The following is a 15,087-nucleotide window of genomic DNA, read 5'->3' as shown; positions in this document are numbered from 1 at the left end:
GACATATGATGCAGAGCCATGGATGCTCCAAAAGTGAGACGAGACCTTGCTTAACACCTGCAATTGTAAAATCCTCACAAAATATTCAGAGATGTCCAAGATAACAAAAGCTGGAGGCTACACACAAATATGGAGCATAAGGAGCTTTACCAGGAGCGACTGATAGCCATAGATATTTAAAGGAACAGTAACACCAAAAAATTAAAGTGGATAAAAGTAATAACAATATAATGTACTGTTGCCCTGCATTGCTACAACTAGTGTGTTTGCCTCAGAAAGACTACTATAGTTTATATAAGTAAGCTGCTGTGTAGCCATGGGGGCAGCCATTCAAAGGAGAAAAGGCACAGGTTATTTAGCAGATAACAGATAAATCCCCATTATATGGGGCTTATCTACTAGTTATCTGCTATGTAACCTGTGCCTTTTCTCCTTTTTTCCAGCTTGAATGGCTGCCCCCATGGCTATACAGCAGCTTATTTATATAGTAGCTTTTCTGTAGCAAAAACACCAGTTTTTTGCAGAGCAACAGCACATTATATTTTAATTACTTTTTAATTTTTTGATGTTACTGTTCCTTTAAGCTAGTACATTAAGGTGATTCAGGCACATTGAAAGCAGGGACGACTGCTGCATTCTGAAGGTTATGCATACCTGGCCAGAAAGCCACTGCTCAGCAGGATGTCCCAAAAAGAGGCAGCTGGACGACATTGAAAAAAACCTGCAGAAGCTCAGAAAGCAGAACTGGAGAGAACGAGAACTGTCACAAGATGACTGGCTGATTCTGGTAATGGACAAGGGCCAAAATGCATAGGGGGAGAGAGGGTATGTAATGTGTTATAATCAAAATATGGTTTTCAGTTAAGGGCTGTGCCATGTGACCCCAAAGTGGTTGTCACAGCCATTAAATGAATGCATATCACACCAATCAATCCATTGGCTAGAATGTGAATAGTGGACAGACTTCAAGCACTGGCCAATATGAACAGAGGCATTGGGTCTACTCTACAATGTTTTTTTTATTTTTTGTGTTATAATAAAATATTTTATATATATATATATATATATATATAAAACTTTTTTACTGTATATTATTTATATATATTTCAGAGAAGCCTCTATGTGGAAGATATAGTTGGAACAAAGGTGCCAGATTGCCATGTATGCAAATGTCCTCCACATAATGGCCCCTCGAGTTCAGTTCATCTACTGTTCCTTGGTAGACAGGGTTCAAAGTCCGTTACTTCCAGCAATTTGTCACCTATACAGTAGCCCTTGGCATGGTGCCACCTTGGTGACTTCTAATACATATTTCTTAGTAGGGGGTACACAATCCCTTATTTATATGTCAGGTTATTGGAAAAGGAGCGTGAGATTTGTAAAAAGAATCTCTGTTATGCATCACGTACAGCAGATATGACATGCTCAAGTGGCAAAAACGCTCTCTGTTATTCAGTTGATAAGGATGTTTCCATTGCAGGCACCCTTCCACACCATTTACAAAGATACAACTTGCTCTTGTGCCAAAGGCCTATTGTCATATTCAGGACAGGTCCCATAACAAAACCCCCTAAATTCACATGGAAATAAATAATGTGATGTTTGAGGGTAACTAGTGGAAAAAAACAAAGGTTTCTCCCAAAGGCCTTCAGCGCTCTAAATGCACTTAGTTGAGCCTTAACCAAGTTACTGTTTTAACCAAAGGCTTTCCAGGGTCATGTTAAGATGTCCCCCATAAGCCAGCCTAATAAGTCAATGAATGCTTTCAGTCAGGGGAGGTTAAAGTTACTGTTCTACTGCTGTTTGTTAAATACCCATCATGCTTAGCAGAAGAAAAGAATTTGGAGTCTGAGAGGGTCAGCAATGTTGCTTGTCAAGTCAGCGTTAAATTTACATGTGCAAATTCAAAGGGCTAGTGAACTTGTGCGCAAGGTATTGTTGGAATTGGCGTTATAAAGGTGGCCAGGGTCGGACTGGAGGGTGCAAGGGTCAGGTCTGGGTTTTTTCCCAGTTCGGGAACTTCAGACAATTTGGCAGCTTATCTGCCTCTGTATGGGGCCCTCCCAGAACCGATATCTGCCCAAACATTTTTCAGATGTCAGTTGGACAGGTTGCTTTTCCTGTCTGACTGAGGACCACATCAGTTTACTGATGTGGTCCTCACACCTATGGCTCCTATACCCGCCATTGTAATTCAATTTTTTGGCCCTAGGGCCAAACAACTGAATTAGCCCGATATCGCCCACCTTTGGTGGGCATATTGGGAGAAAGATCTGCTTGTTTGGCGACCCCGCCAAATGTGTAAATCTTATGGTGTATGGTCACCTTTAGCCCTAGTCAAGGGTTATCCAAATGGAGACCCCTCAACCAGATGTGGCCATCCAAAGTTCCTATGGGCTCCACAGAATTCTTTTTAGGTCATTCTTTAATCTAACTTGGCCCATGAACATGATTTCAGATGGTTTTCCCATTGAAGAACAAAAGTCACACAAGCAAGTCCTTCAATAGTGTTCTTGATGCTTTTTAAATGCTCAGGGTTTACATGTAAATGCCAAGATAAAGGAGTACAAGAGCACAAAAGTCTTCTGAATCCAGCAGCCCCTCTGGATGCCATCTTTGTTCGCCATCACTTCTTCCTGCTCACACTGAAGCAGTCCCTCCTGCTAACCCTCACCATTATCACTGGCACCAGCTTTAGCTGAGCTTTTGGAAGCTTTCATAACCCAGGCACAAGGCGAACTGCATATGCTTAGCACCCTGGCCGCCAACTCGGAGAAGGATACAGGAAAGCCTTTAGGTACAGTGCGCACATTAGAGTTTAAGTGTATTAGCAGAAATGGTTCCCTTTCACTGTGGAAAGGACCATTTTTCATTTTGAATTTTACGTTAACTATAAAAATTAGATATCATTGTCTTAAGATGTCTTCTTCTCTTCCTACTATTACGATCATTTGCGCAGGTGGTCATCCAAAACAAACAGAACAACAGAAAGGTGACTATACAAGTGTGGGGCCCTTCATACAGTATCCATATGGCGTATGGTTCCTTCTGGCCCATGAGCTGTTTGTTGGAGTACTGCATGGGTAGGCCCCTGTATGGCCACCTTAAAACTCAGAACTGTTTTGTATTGCTTTTAAAGCTTCTATTTGATTAATGATGTGTGAGATGTTGAATACGGATATGGGACCTGTTATCCAGAATGCTCAGGACCTGAGTTTTTTGGGGGGTAATTTAGATCTCCATACTTCTAATAAAAAATATTTAAACATTAAATTAACCCTATAGTATTGCCATTGGAAACAATGCACAGCTTCTTAATAGACTGGACGCACACATACAAAATATTCCTAGTTTTAAGCACCAGCACACAGACCAGCAGAATTCCTCTTATCTGTCCTTGATGTCAGGCCAGAGTGTCCAATGTGTCCCAAGCGGTTTGTCAGGGCAGACTGACCTGTTTGGGCTTATGCAATGACACAGACCCCTTAGGGGTTTAGTAATAATAATTCTGATGGAAGCGATGCCAAGTGAACAATAATTCTGATGGAAGTGCTGCCAAGCGACAGTATTAAATGAGTTTTTAAATAACTGTTGTACTGTTTATGAAGAAGAATGGGACCTGAGTATATCTTCCTTCTCCAATTTAAATACATTGGGAACTAAAATTAAAAACTGCTCTTTACCCAGCATTTAACATTGCAGGGTTGCAGGTAAGTTACAGGGTCCCAAGATGATTGTGGCCTCCCATGGTCAGCTAGTAGAATCAGTTACAGACCACAGGGGAAGATGCTTGGTAGTACAAGACTTTGAATTGTGCAGTCAAACAATTTTTAAAGGGATAGAAATGTATGTAGACATATATATATATATATATATATATATATATATATATATATATTTGCACTCATGAATACAGTAGCAGCTGAGACACAAAACCTGACCCCAGCGGTCATAAATACATGTCGTTTTTGCAGCTGTTGTTGCACAAGAATCTGCGGGATCAGCCTTAGAAAGCAATTTGGCAGCTTCCATTTACATGTACATACGCAAAGGTAAAGATGGGTGGCTTATGCCCTGCACCCTCATCTATCACTTTTTCCAGAAAAATAAATAGTAAAATCTTAGGAAATAGGAGTCCATATAAGTTTAAAGACACAACAGACTTCCTTTAAAGAGGAAATAAATCCCAAAAAATGTTTTTTTTTTTTATAGTTTTAGCAATTAGTAAATGTATTTGCTGTTGAAAGCAGTGTCTGGCAGGTTACATACATTTGTTTTCCTGAAACAGTGTAGCAGATGCCAGCTTACCAAGAGATTAACAGACCTAACTACAAAACGCTGTTTTTGGGTGGAGGTACCTTTACAAAGTATTGTACTACAGGGTTACTATGCCCTCACCTTCTCCTAATATTTCATGATTATTACAAGGGAATTAGGCACGTTTCTAACTTTGATGTATCTTTTTTCAACCTCATCTACTATTTTAATATGCTGGCATAAATATATGGTATCAGTCTGTACAGGCTGTGAGAAAACCCTACAGGACTGTCCTTGCTATGGACAGTGCTCTTGGCTTTTTTGCCTCCAATGAAATCAGATCACACCCCTGGACTGCTAGCATATGCCCTTCTGCCTTCCTATAATGGGATTACAAATACCATAGGAGACCTATGGGAAGTAATGAGACAGCAGCAGCGTAGGCAAGGCTAAAACCAATACTTGTAAAAAGTATACGGTCAGCACTTAGGGTACAGCCACAGTGGATTGATTCTCACCATGCTGACAAACGCAGTCTGATAATTAGCCCTTATGCTCCCATCAGAGCCACTGCGTTGTCTCGGGTGAGGGCACAAGGAGCGGATTTTGTCACGTAACTGCATAAATGAAATCTGCTCTGTGTGTCTGCACCCTGGGTAGTACAGTGGCTCTGGGTACAGGTACATTAGAAAGCTGATCAGAGCTTAGGGGTTGATTCTCAGCCTGTGTTTATCTGAGAACCAGCCTTTACTTTCTGATCAGCTCTTTAATGTGCCTGTATCCGGGCCGGCACAGTGGGTCTGGGTGCAGGCACATCATAAAAGCTGATCACACTGTAGAGGTCACTGTGTCTATCCGCAGGCTAAGAATCAGCCTGTGTGGCATTAGCGTTGTGGTGCCATCCTTGAGTTAAGGATACCCAACACATTGCTGTGTTTATACATGTATGGGTTAATTATATATACACAGTATCTTTTTCCAGGATGTTTCTGTTTCTCTGCAGAAGGTGAGTGACTGTATAATTGTGACTCAGAAGGTGAGAGTGATGGGTAACATTGTTTTTGTGCAAAAGTGTGTCTGCCTTAAACACAAATATGTATGTGAATCATATTAGGAACTTCCAGTGGTGTAAAAAGGCAAGGGATGTTCAGGCAGCAGGTCCCTCTTTTTATTAGTTTTACAGTCCTTATATAATTAATTTAAAACAGCAGTGCCCCCTGCTGTTCAGCAACCAGTCAGACTGCTCAAATAATTAAGTGACTGAGCAGAGAAGCGTCTTCCGATATTTTTCTGCTCCGTTATTAGTAGTGTAACTGGATTGGCGGGAAAACAGAACAGTAGGGGGCACTAATTATACTAGCAGTGTAAAAAATGCTAATATATTGAACACTGTGAGCAATTTGTTCTGGGGTGTTTAGTTCCCCTTTAATAAATGATCAATCGGTCTAACAACCGTTCTGTCTTTTAAACAAAAATATCTCAGCATGTATGGCCAGCTTAAAGGCTATCCATCCATTCAAGTTGCGGGACAAATGAACATATGCACAGCATAGCTAAAGGTCCCATACACTATAAGGTCTGCTCGCTTGGCGATGTCGCCAAGCGAGCGGATCTTTACCCGATATCCCCACCTACGGATGGGCGATATCGGGTAGCAAGTTGCTTTAAAAAAAAAATAATCCGATCATTTGGCCCTGGGGCCAAACGATCGGATTACATTTGGGGTCCGATCCGACTGGATTTTCTAACCTGGCCGATCGATATCTGGGCAAATTCAGGCCAGATATCGATCGGCCAGGCCGCTTGTTTCTGCCCATACACGGGCCGATTAGCTGCTGAATCGGTCCAAGGGACTATCTAGTGCTCTAATTGTTTGGTCCTATAGCCTGAATGAACAGAACAGCAGGAAGTGAGGAAGAGCTTTGGCTCATGTCTTTTATCATGGCCAACAGGCATATATGGGCATTTGTACTGCTAAAATAATGTTGAATCGTGATATTTCCCTGTGTTTGGAGTGAGCGAGTGAGCAGATAACCTTACATCTTAGTATTCCAAGAATCAGCCACACTCTTTCTTACACATGATGATGTCTTGCACCACTGTCATATCACTCCATGGCATGGAACAGCCTGTGGACGTAATGGAAAATGGCAGAATGTTTTTTTCTTACCTGTACCACATCCAGTACCATGCCAGCCATCACCATGCCCAATCCTGCCAACAGGTATGGGAGGATCACCTGCAGGGCGATGGCAGTGGATGACTCCTCCCCTGGTTTGGGCATGGGTGGCTTTTTCTCTGGAGGGCGCTTTTCTGGGATGAAAGGAAGTTCCTCCTCTACGACCTCCCGGTTGCCGGTTCTCTTCTCATTCTGCTTGCTCTTGTTCTTTGCTTTTTGCTTGGAGCGTTCCCCATTCTTGGCACGAGGTGCCTTTTGCCTCTGTCGGGTATCCTCACCCTTCATTTTGACCTCAGTGTTTTTAGACCTGTGCCAGACTGAGGAGATAATCATGTTATTTACACAGATTAAGTATACTCACAATGAGTATTGAAACTGTGACAAGAACACAAATCCAATCTATTTAGCTCTTTCTAGTTACTGAGACACACAAATGCCTCTGCTCTCACAGGACCACCAAAATGTGCCCTAGTGTTCTCTGAAACCAAGGCATGGCCACTAGCTGTCACTTTTCTGGAAATAACCTTCATTAAAGGGAACGTAAAGCCAACAGAATCATTATTTTTGTTACAATCTAAAAAGCGTTCACACACACACACTCTGTCATTTTTTATAGCAAAAAGAGCCTGTATGTTTATGAAATGTGAAGGGCAAACTAAAGTACCCTAAGGAAATCCACTCAACCACAGGGAGAATGTTCCAAAGCCTTGCTAATAGTGTAGATCTCATGTAAAGGACATGTAAGCCCTCAAAACAAATTAATGTAAAATTGCTCAGAGTGTGTACCTGAGTACTTGAATAATATACAAACCGGATTCCAAAAAAGTTGGGACACTAAACAAATTGTGAATAAAAACTGAGCGCAATGATGTGGAGGTGCCAACTTCTAATATTTTATTCAGAATAGAACATAAATCACAGAACAAAAGTTTAAACTGAGAAAATTTACTATTTTAAGGGAAAAATATGTTGATTCAGAATTTCATTGTGTCAACAAATCCCAAAAAAGTTGGGACAAGGCCATTTTCACCACTGTGTGGCATCTCCCCTTCTTCTTACAACACTCAACAGACGTCTGGGGACCGAGGAGACCAGTTTCTCAAGTTTAGGAATAGTAATGCTCTCCCATTCTTGTCTAATACAGGCCTCTAACTGTTCAATCGTCTTGGGCCTTCTTTGTCGCACCTTCCTCTTTATGATGCACCAAATGTTCTCTATAGGTGAAAGATCTGGACTGCAGACTGGCCATTTCAGTACCCGGATCCTTCTCCTACGCAGCCATGATGTTGTGATTGATGCAGAATGTGGTCTGGCATTATCTTGTTGAAAAATGCAGGGTCTTCCCTGAAAGAGATGACGTCTGGATGGGAGCATATGTTGTTCTAGAACCTGAATATACTTTTCTGCATTGATGCTGCCTTTCCAGACATGCAAGCTGCCCATGCCACACGCACTCATGCAACCCCATACCATCAGAGATGCAGGCTTCTGAACTGAGCGTTGATAACAACTTGGGTTGTCCTTGTCCTCTTTGGTCCGGATGACATGGCGTCCCAGATTTCCAAAAAGAACTTCGAATCGTGACTCGTCTGACCACAGAACAGTCTTCCATTTTGCCACACTCCATTTTAAATGATCCCTGGCCCAGTGAAAACGCCTGAGCTTGTGGATCTTGCTTAGAAATGGCTTCTTCTTTGCACTGTAGAGTTTCAGCTGGCAACGGCGGATGGCACGGTGGATTGTGTTCACTGACAATGGTTTCTGGAAGTATTCCTGAGCCCATTCTGTGATTTCCTTTACAGTAGCATTCCTGTTTGTGGTGCAGTGTCGTTTGAGGTCCCGGAGATCACGGGCATCCAGTATGGTTTTACGGCCTTGACCCTTACGCACAGAGATTGTTCCAGATTCTCTGAATCTTCGGATGATGTTATGCACAGTTGATGATGATAGATGCAAAATCTTTGCAACCTTTCTGATATTGCTCCACTATCTTTCTGCGCAACATTGTGGGAATTGGTGATCCTCTACCCATCTTGGCTTCTGAGAGACACTGCCACTCTAAAAAGCTCTTTTTATACCCAATCATGTTGCCAATTGACCTAATTAGTGTTTTTTGGTCTTCCAGCTCTTCGTTATGCTCAAATTTACTTTTTCCAGCCTCTTATTGCTACTTGTCCCAACTTTTTGGGGATTTGTTGACACCATGAAATTCTGAATCAACATATTTTTCCCTTAAAATGGTACATTTTCTCAGTTTAAACTTTTGTTCCGTGATTTATGTTCTATTCTGAATAAAATATTAGAAGTTGGCACCTCCACATCACTGCGTTCAGTTTTTATTCACAATTTGTTTAGTGTCCCAACTTTTTTGGAATCCGGTTTGTAGTTTTTTTAACGTTTTTAAGATATTGCATTGTTTTACACCAACTAGACACAGTTGAGTTGAATGAGAAAAGAAAATCCTGTCATTGCTCAGAGCAGAAAGGAGTCATTGGATGTTTCTCTGGTTAGTTCTAAGCCTGCTCTGCCATTAGACTGCTGCAAGGGTCGGCTGGCACGGCCCCCTTTAAAACAAAAAATTGGGGAGGCAAAAGAAAGGCTACAGAAGGGGATGAATATAAGGCATGCAGAAGGGGATCTAGTAGGTAGTGATAATGTGAATAACCTCTTTTCTCCCAAGGCAGAAACCACGCCTCCTGCATTATTAAACCTTTGCGTCACCCTACGGCAGCCACAGTCATATCATGTTTGTGACATGTGGTTTCCGCATTATGAATTGCTCCGATGATATAACCAGTTACACTGCACAGTGGCCAGTGCCCCATTCCACACACGGTGGGAACAGATGATGATTTCACACGACAAAAATACGTGAACACCTGTTTGTGCCCTGCGGTACCTCACTGGGTGTATATATCACTCACGCCAACCAGGGAATTCATTGCTTAATTCTTAGTTTTACATTCCTTCTACAAATACTTTAACATTCTACATTATTATATTATAATTTGCACACAAACTGCAGGACTACAGTGTATACATTTTACCTCAGGTTTTCTTAATTCCTCAAGTTGCACTCATACAACTAGAATCCTAACTGCAGGGGGTGTGGCCATACACCCAGTGTCCCGTTGCAATAATAGGGGCCCCCACCCCGCCATGGTCAGCCTCATTTTTGCAGCCTATATACAGAAAAAATATTGAGTGCAAGTTTTTAAAGGGGCAGTTAACCTTTAAATTAAGTATTTTTTAGTATTCTGTAGAACCTATTCCTAGCAACTGGCCTTCAGTTTTCTATTGTACCTGAATTATTTCCTTTTTAATTCAGTCTCTTTCTGGGTTCTAAAACGTTGCTCTGTGAGGCTACTGGTATAGGCCTTTGCTATTTCTCTTCCAGTCTGTCACTTGGTTGCTAGGTTATTAGGACCCTAACAACCACGATAACAGAGTAACCAAGAGTGTAAGTTACCATTGTGGATGAGAGTACTCACAGATGGATATAGCATGGACACCCAGGTTGAAAGTAACTATGGGCCACAGTCTGACAAAGTAGGTGCTAATACCCAGGTTGGTAAATACTCAGGGTGTAAGTAAGCAGAGTGCATGACGGGAAAGAAGGAATGTGAGTAAGTGCCCCGCTCCAAATACTACGTGTTCTCTCTGACTGGGCGCCAGTGGCTCTTTACTCCCATCGTCCCTTCTTATTGCCGCTGCCCTGGCCCCGCCCCTACTTACCAGCCAGCCAATTGAAGTGTTTAAACTGTGAGGGGGCTCCGGTGCATGATTGGGCCACACCCTGGCTGGGGCAGTAGGGTAAGAGAAAGGAACCAAATCTGCCAGTTGTGCCACCGCTGACCCAAGTAGTCAGCCCGTATAGCCATATACATCCCATAGGCAGGGCGGAGCCGGGGAGGGGCAGTACTGGAAGGAGGTTTCTCTCACAATTGGGAGCGCGGCGGTAGCGCCAGAGCTGGGTATTGCGCGTCAGTTCCAGTCCTGTCTGTGCTGCTCTCATGACTAGCGCTTATACAGGAGCCTGATTGCTGGGTTTCAGCTTTTATGGGGAAAATTTGACGTTCCTGAATAAGTGTGTTACTTCGTACTATTGGGTCACAGCCTTCCTGCTGTCCCTTTCTATGTCTGGCTCTACCCAGTGTCTGCTGCCCGCCTGGAAATAATGGGACCCAAGCACAATGGTAGCAGTGAAGGGATAATAGCCTCTGGGAAGGGACTATGGCTGTGGGATAGCAGGTATAGTAGGGAGAGATGGTGCCTATAGTAGCAGTGGGATAATAGCCTCTGGGAAGGGACTGTGGCTGTGGGATAGCAGGTATAGTAGGGAGAGATGGTGCCTATAGTAGCAGTGGGATAATAGCCTCTGGGAAGGGACTGGGGCTGTGGGATAGCAGGTATAGTAGGGAGAGATGGTGCCTATAGTAGCAGTGGGATAATAGCCTCTGGGAAGGGACTGGGGCTGTGGGATAGCAGGTATAGTAGGGAGAGATGGTGCCTATAGTAGCAGTGGGATAATAGCCTCTGGGAATGGACTGGGGCTGTGGGATAGCAGGTATAGTAGGGAGAGATGGTGCCTATAGTAGCAGTGGGGGGATAATAGCCTCTGGGAAGGGACTGTGGCTGTGGGATAGCAGGTATAGTAGGGAGAGATGGTGCCTATAGTAGCAGTGGGGGGATAATAGCCTCTGGGAAGGGACTGTGGCTGTGGGATAGTAGGGAGAGATGGTGCCTATAGTAGCAGTGGGGGGATAATAGCCTCTGGGAAGGGACTGTGGCTGTGGGATAGCAGGTATAGTAGGGAGAGATGGTGCCTATAGTAGCAGTGGGGGGATAATAGCCTCTGGGAAGGGACTGGGGCTGTGGGATAGCAGGTATAGTAGGGAGAGATGGTGCCTATAGTAGCAGTGGGATAATAGCCTCTGGGAAGGGACTGGGGCTGTGGGATAGCAGGTATAGTAGGGAAAGATGGTGCCTATAGTAGCAGTGGGGGGATAATAGCCTCTGGGAAGGGACTGTGGCTGTGGGATAGCAGGTATAGTAGGGAGAGATGGTGCCTATAGTAGCAGTGGGGGGATAATAGCCTCTGGGAAGGGACTGTGGCTGTGGGATAGCAGGTATAGTAGGGAGAGATGGTGCCTATAGTAGCAGTGGGATAATAGCCTCTGGGAAGGGACTGGGGCTGTGGGATAGCAGGTATAGTAGGGAGAGATGGTGCCTATAGTAGCAGTGGGATAATAGCCTCTGGGAAGGGACTGGGGCTGTGGGATAGCAGGTATAGTAGGGAGAGATGGTGCCTATAGTAGCAGTGAAGGGATAATAGCCTCTGGGAAGGGACTGTGGCTGTGGGATAGCAGGTATAGTAGGGAGAGATGGTGCCTATAGTAGCAGTGGGGGGATAATAGCCTCTGGGAAGGGACTGTGGCTGTGGGATAGCAGGTATAGTAGGGAGAGATGGTGCCTATAGTAGCAGTGGGATAATAGCCTCTGGGAAGGGACTGGGGCTGTGGGATAGCAGGTATAGTAGGGAGAGATGGTGCCTATAGTAGCAGTGGGTGGATAATAGCCTCTGGGAAGGGACTGTGGCTGTGGGATAGCAGGTATAGTAGGGAGAGATGGTGCCTATAGTAGCAGTGGGATAATAGCCTCTGGGAAGGGACTGGGGCTGTGGGATAGCAGGTATAGTAGGGAGAGATGGTGCCTATAGTAGCAGTGGGATAATAGCCTCTGGGAAGGGACTGGGGCTGTGGGATAGCAGGTATAGTAGGGAGAGATGGTGCCTATAGTAGCAGTGGGATAATAGCCTCTGGGAAGGGACTGGGGCTGTGGGATAGCAGGTATAGTAGGGAGAGATGGTGCCTATAGTAGCAGTGGGGGGATAATAGCCTCTGGGAAGGGACTGTGGCTGTGGGATAGCAGGTATAGTAGGGAGAGATGGTGCCTATAGTAGCAGTGGGGGGATAATAGCCTCTGGGAAGGGACTGTGGCTGTGGGATAGTAGGGAGAGATGGTGCCTATAGTAGCAGTGGGGGGATAATAGCCTCTGGGAAGGGACTGTGGCTGTGGGATAGCAGGTATAGTAGGGAGAGATGGTGCCTATAGTAGCAGTGGGGGGATAATAGCCTCTGGGAAGGGACTGGGGCTGTGGGATAGCAGGTATAGTAGGGAGAGATGGTGCCTATAGTAGCAGTGGGATAATAGCCTCTGGGAAGGGACTGGGGCTGTGGGATAGCAGGTATAGTAGGGAAAGATGGTGCCTATAGTAGCAGTGGGGGGATAATAGCCTCTGGGAAGGGACTGTGGCTGTGGGATAGCAGGTATAGTAGGGAGAGATGGTGCCTATAGTAGCAGTGGGATAATGGCCTCTGGGAAGGGACTGGGGCTGTGGGATAGCAGGTATAGTAGGGAGAGATGGTGCCTATAGTACTTCCTATTAACTCACAACAATCAAAAACAAAAAATAATGTTTACATTATAAATAGGGGGTGATATGGTGATGCAGGGCAGAATCCACTATGCGACGATCGATTGATCAATCCTAGCCTTCCTTCTGTATAGGAAGGAGTCAAGCTAAGATCGATCAATCGATCGTCGCATAGTGGATTCTGCCCTGCATCACAATATCGCCTTATTTCAAATGACCGGAAGCCAAGTTTTAGTAGGTATTTTCTAATAAAGCATTTAAAATAATAAATGGCGTGCAGGTAGGGCATTTATAGGGGCAGGGTAGAATAGATTTTTTACTTAAAAATTTTTAGTGTTATTTTTCCTTTAAAATGCAGGTATATTGTTATACCTGCACCTAGTACAGAGGCACAACAAACACCTTCAGTCAAATTATTGCAACTAGGTTTGTATTAGAGTACAAAAAGAAAGTGTAGCCAGCAGCACAATGCTAACAGCAGTGCACCTACCTGTGTGCTGTCCCTATTGACACAGGGTGCTGGGGAAACCCTGGAGCTATAGCCTGGGCTAGAGGTGGCAGTAGCTTCAGGGTTCCTGTGCATCAGTAGGTGATATAGAGCCTGATTCAGAACAGAAGGCAGGAAGGACTGTGCTGCACCGAGCGAAACAGTACAGAAGTGTGTAGAAAACACTTGAAAAGCTTTCAAAGTGGTTATACATGCAACTGACTGCTACAAGTTGCCAACTGCACTAGCAGGCATAAATGAGCTCTCTAGGGTGCCTATAAAGAAAAAATAAACTCTTAAAAAAATCATCCCAGTCTGCCACCATGCTGTGCTTGTACTGACTGGCGACGGGGGGGGTGGAAGTCTATTGCAGTCCCGGATTGGCATTCTGTGGATTCTGGCAAATGCCAGAGAGTCACTATCTATTGGGCTGGGGGCTGTTTGGGCCTCTGTGTACTTCAAATGCCTGGGCCTGTTTTGAATCCCAGCCCAGACCTGGTTCGCTGCCTAGGGTAGCACCGGACCTAAATACAGCCCCAATCATAGGTTCTGTTTTTTTAATCTGGCTAAACGTGTTCAAAATGCAGCTGGAACAGACCCAAACTGAACAAACGCATTTATATTGCACAATATTCCCAAACGTGCTTCCTTTTTTGTTGTATCTAACCTCCTTAATGCTTTGTGTGCTTGATATTATACTCACTGATTCTAAGGAGTCAGAAAGTAAATGGGAGAAACAAACAAATATGGGAAAATGCTATTGAAGCACACAAATAACCTGAGAGTTTAAGAAACAAAACTGTAGCTTTATAAAGGGCTACATATCCATACAAACATTCATCCAGTTAAAATTCTATGAATGACTAGGGTAGCTAAATTTATCAAAATGTGAGCGTTGAGCTTACCATAGAAAAACTCACCCACTCTCTATTTGTTCCTATGGGACTTTTAGAAGTGTATTTATAAAATGTTGATCTCTAAATTTAACCCATTGAATAGAAAGTGGGTATCCCACATAGGTGATTTTCAAACTGGGCTTCCTAGAGCTTCTCCCCAAATCTAATTGCCTTTCAGGCTGGCCACCGCTTAGGGGCCCCCTAGGGGGAATAGCCCCACCGTTCAGCTCCACTGCTGTATACGATTACATACAGAGTTTATTTTAACATTCAAACAGCAGATTATTCTGTCATCAGGTTTCTCTGAAATAAATCCCATGACTATTTTATATAATTTGTTAAATTATGCAGAAATTAATTACATTGTGCCTTAAATATCTCACCTTGAAATGAAAAATTGAAAAAGACAAAAATCAGTTGCTCGTGTGCGCCCATGTGATGCTAAAGTGTTTTAGTTTTTGCAACTGCTTCATATCTGTACTGTACATGTTTGCATTTACTCTTAATAAGGGAATTAGCTGTAAATTGTAACACAAGGAAAAAAATGTATCCATTTTTAAAACGGCATTAAAATAATTTTTGATAGTTTTAAAAGAAATGTAAGAAAACTGCTATAAGATGTAGTAGTAGCTACCTTACCTGGGTACCCAGTTATTCATTTCAGTCTCATACAATCCAGAGAGGTCCGGGCTAATTTGCCTGCTCAGACTCCTCAGATGAAAAGGCAGATCTGGACGAAGGGCTGTCAGGGTATCGGTGACAGTAACAGGCGTGTACAGCTGCTCCCCTGCTTTGGCCACATTTTCCATGGCTAGCTAAGACGCGGGGCTCA

General features: G+C 43.8%; 1 protein-coding gene across 3 annotated transcripts in view; it reads right to left on the bottom strand.

The window, feature by feature from the left end:
* The window catches only part of slc41a3 (solute carrier family 41 member 3), a 38,816-nt gene extending 23,814 nt beyond the window's left edge, over positions 1 to 15,002 (bottom strand). The window contains exons 1-2 of one of the 3 annotated variants that reach the window (XM_031901172.1): positions 14,895 to 15,002; positions 6,428 to 6,753 (exon numbers count right to left, since the gene is read on the bottom strand). In XM_031901172.1, the coding sequence (XP_031757032.1) occupies positions 6,428 to 6,721 (294 nt within the window). In that variant the 5' untranslated portion in view covers positions 6,722 to 6,753; positions 14,895 to 15,002. Of the gene's footprint in view, positions 1 to 6,427; positions 6,754 to 9,927; positions 10,136 to 10,171; positions 10,297 to 14,894 lie in introns of those variants that run through there. The other 2 variants (XM_031901171.1, XM_031901173.1) reach the window with 2 other exon arrangements.
* Between the last annotated feature and the right edge of the window lie 85 nt (positions 15,003 to 15,087).

This window comes from Xenopus tropicalis, chromosome 4 (assembly GCF_000004195.4).
Source record: "Xenopus tropicalis strain Nigerian chromosome 4, UCB_Xtro_10.0, whole genome shotgun sequence".
In the NCBI taxonomy this organism is placed as follows: Eukaryota; Metazoa; Chordata; class Amphibia; order Anura; family Pipidae; genus Xenopus; species Xenopus tropicalis.
This window is presented reverse-complemented; position numbering and strand designations above follow the sequence as displayed.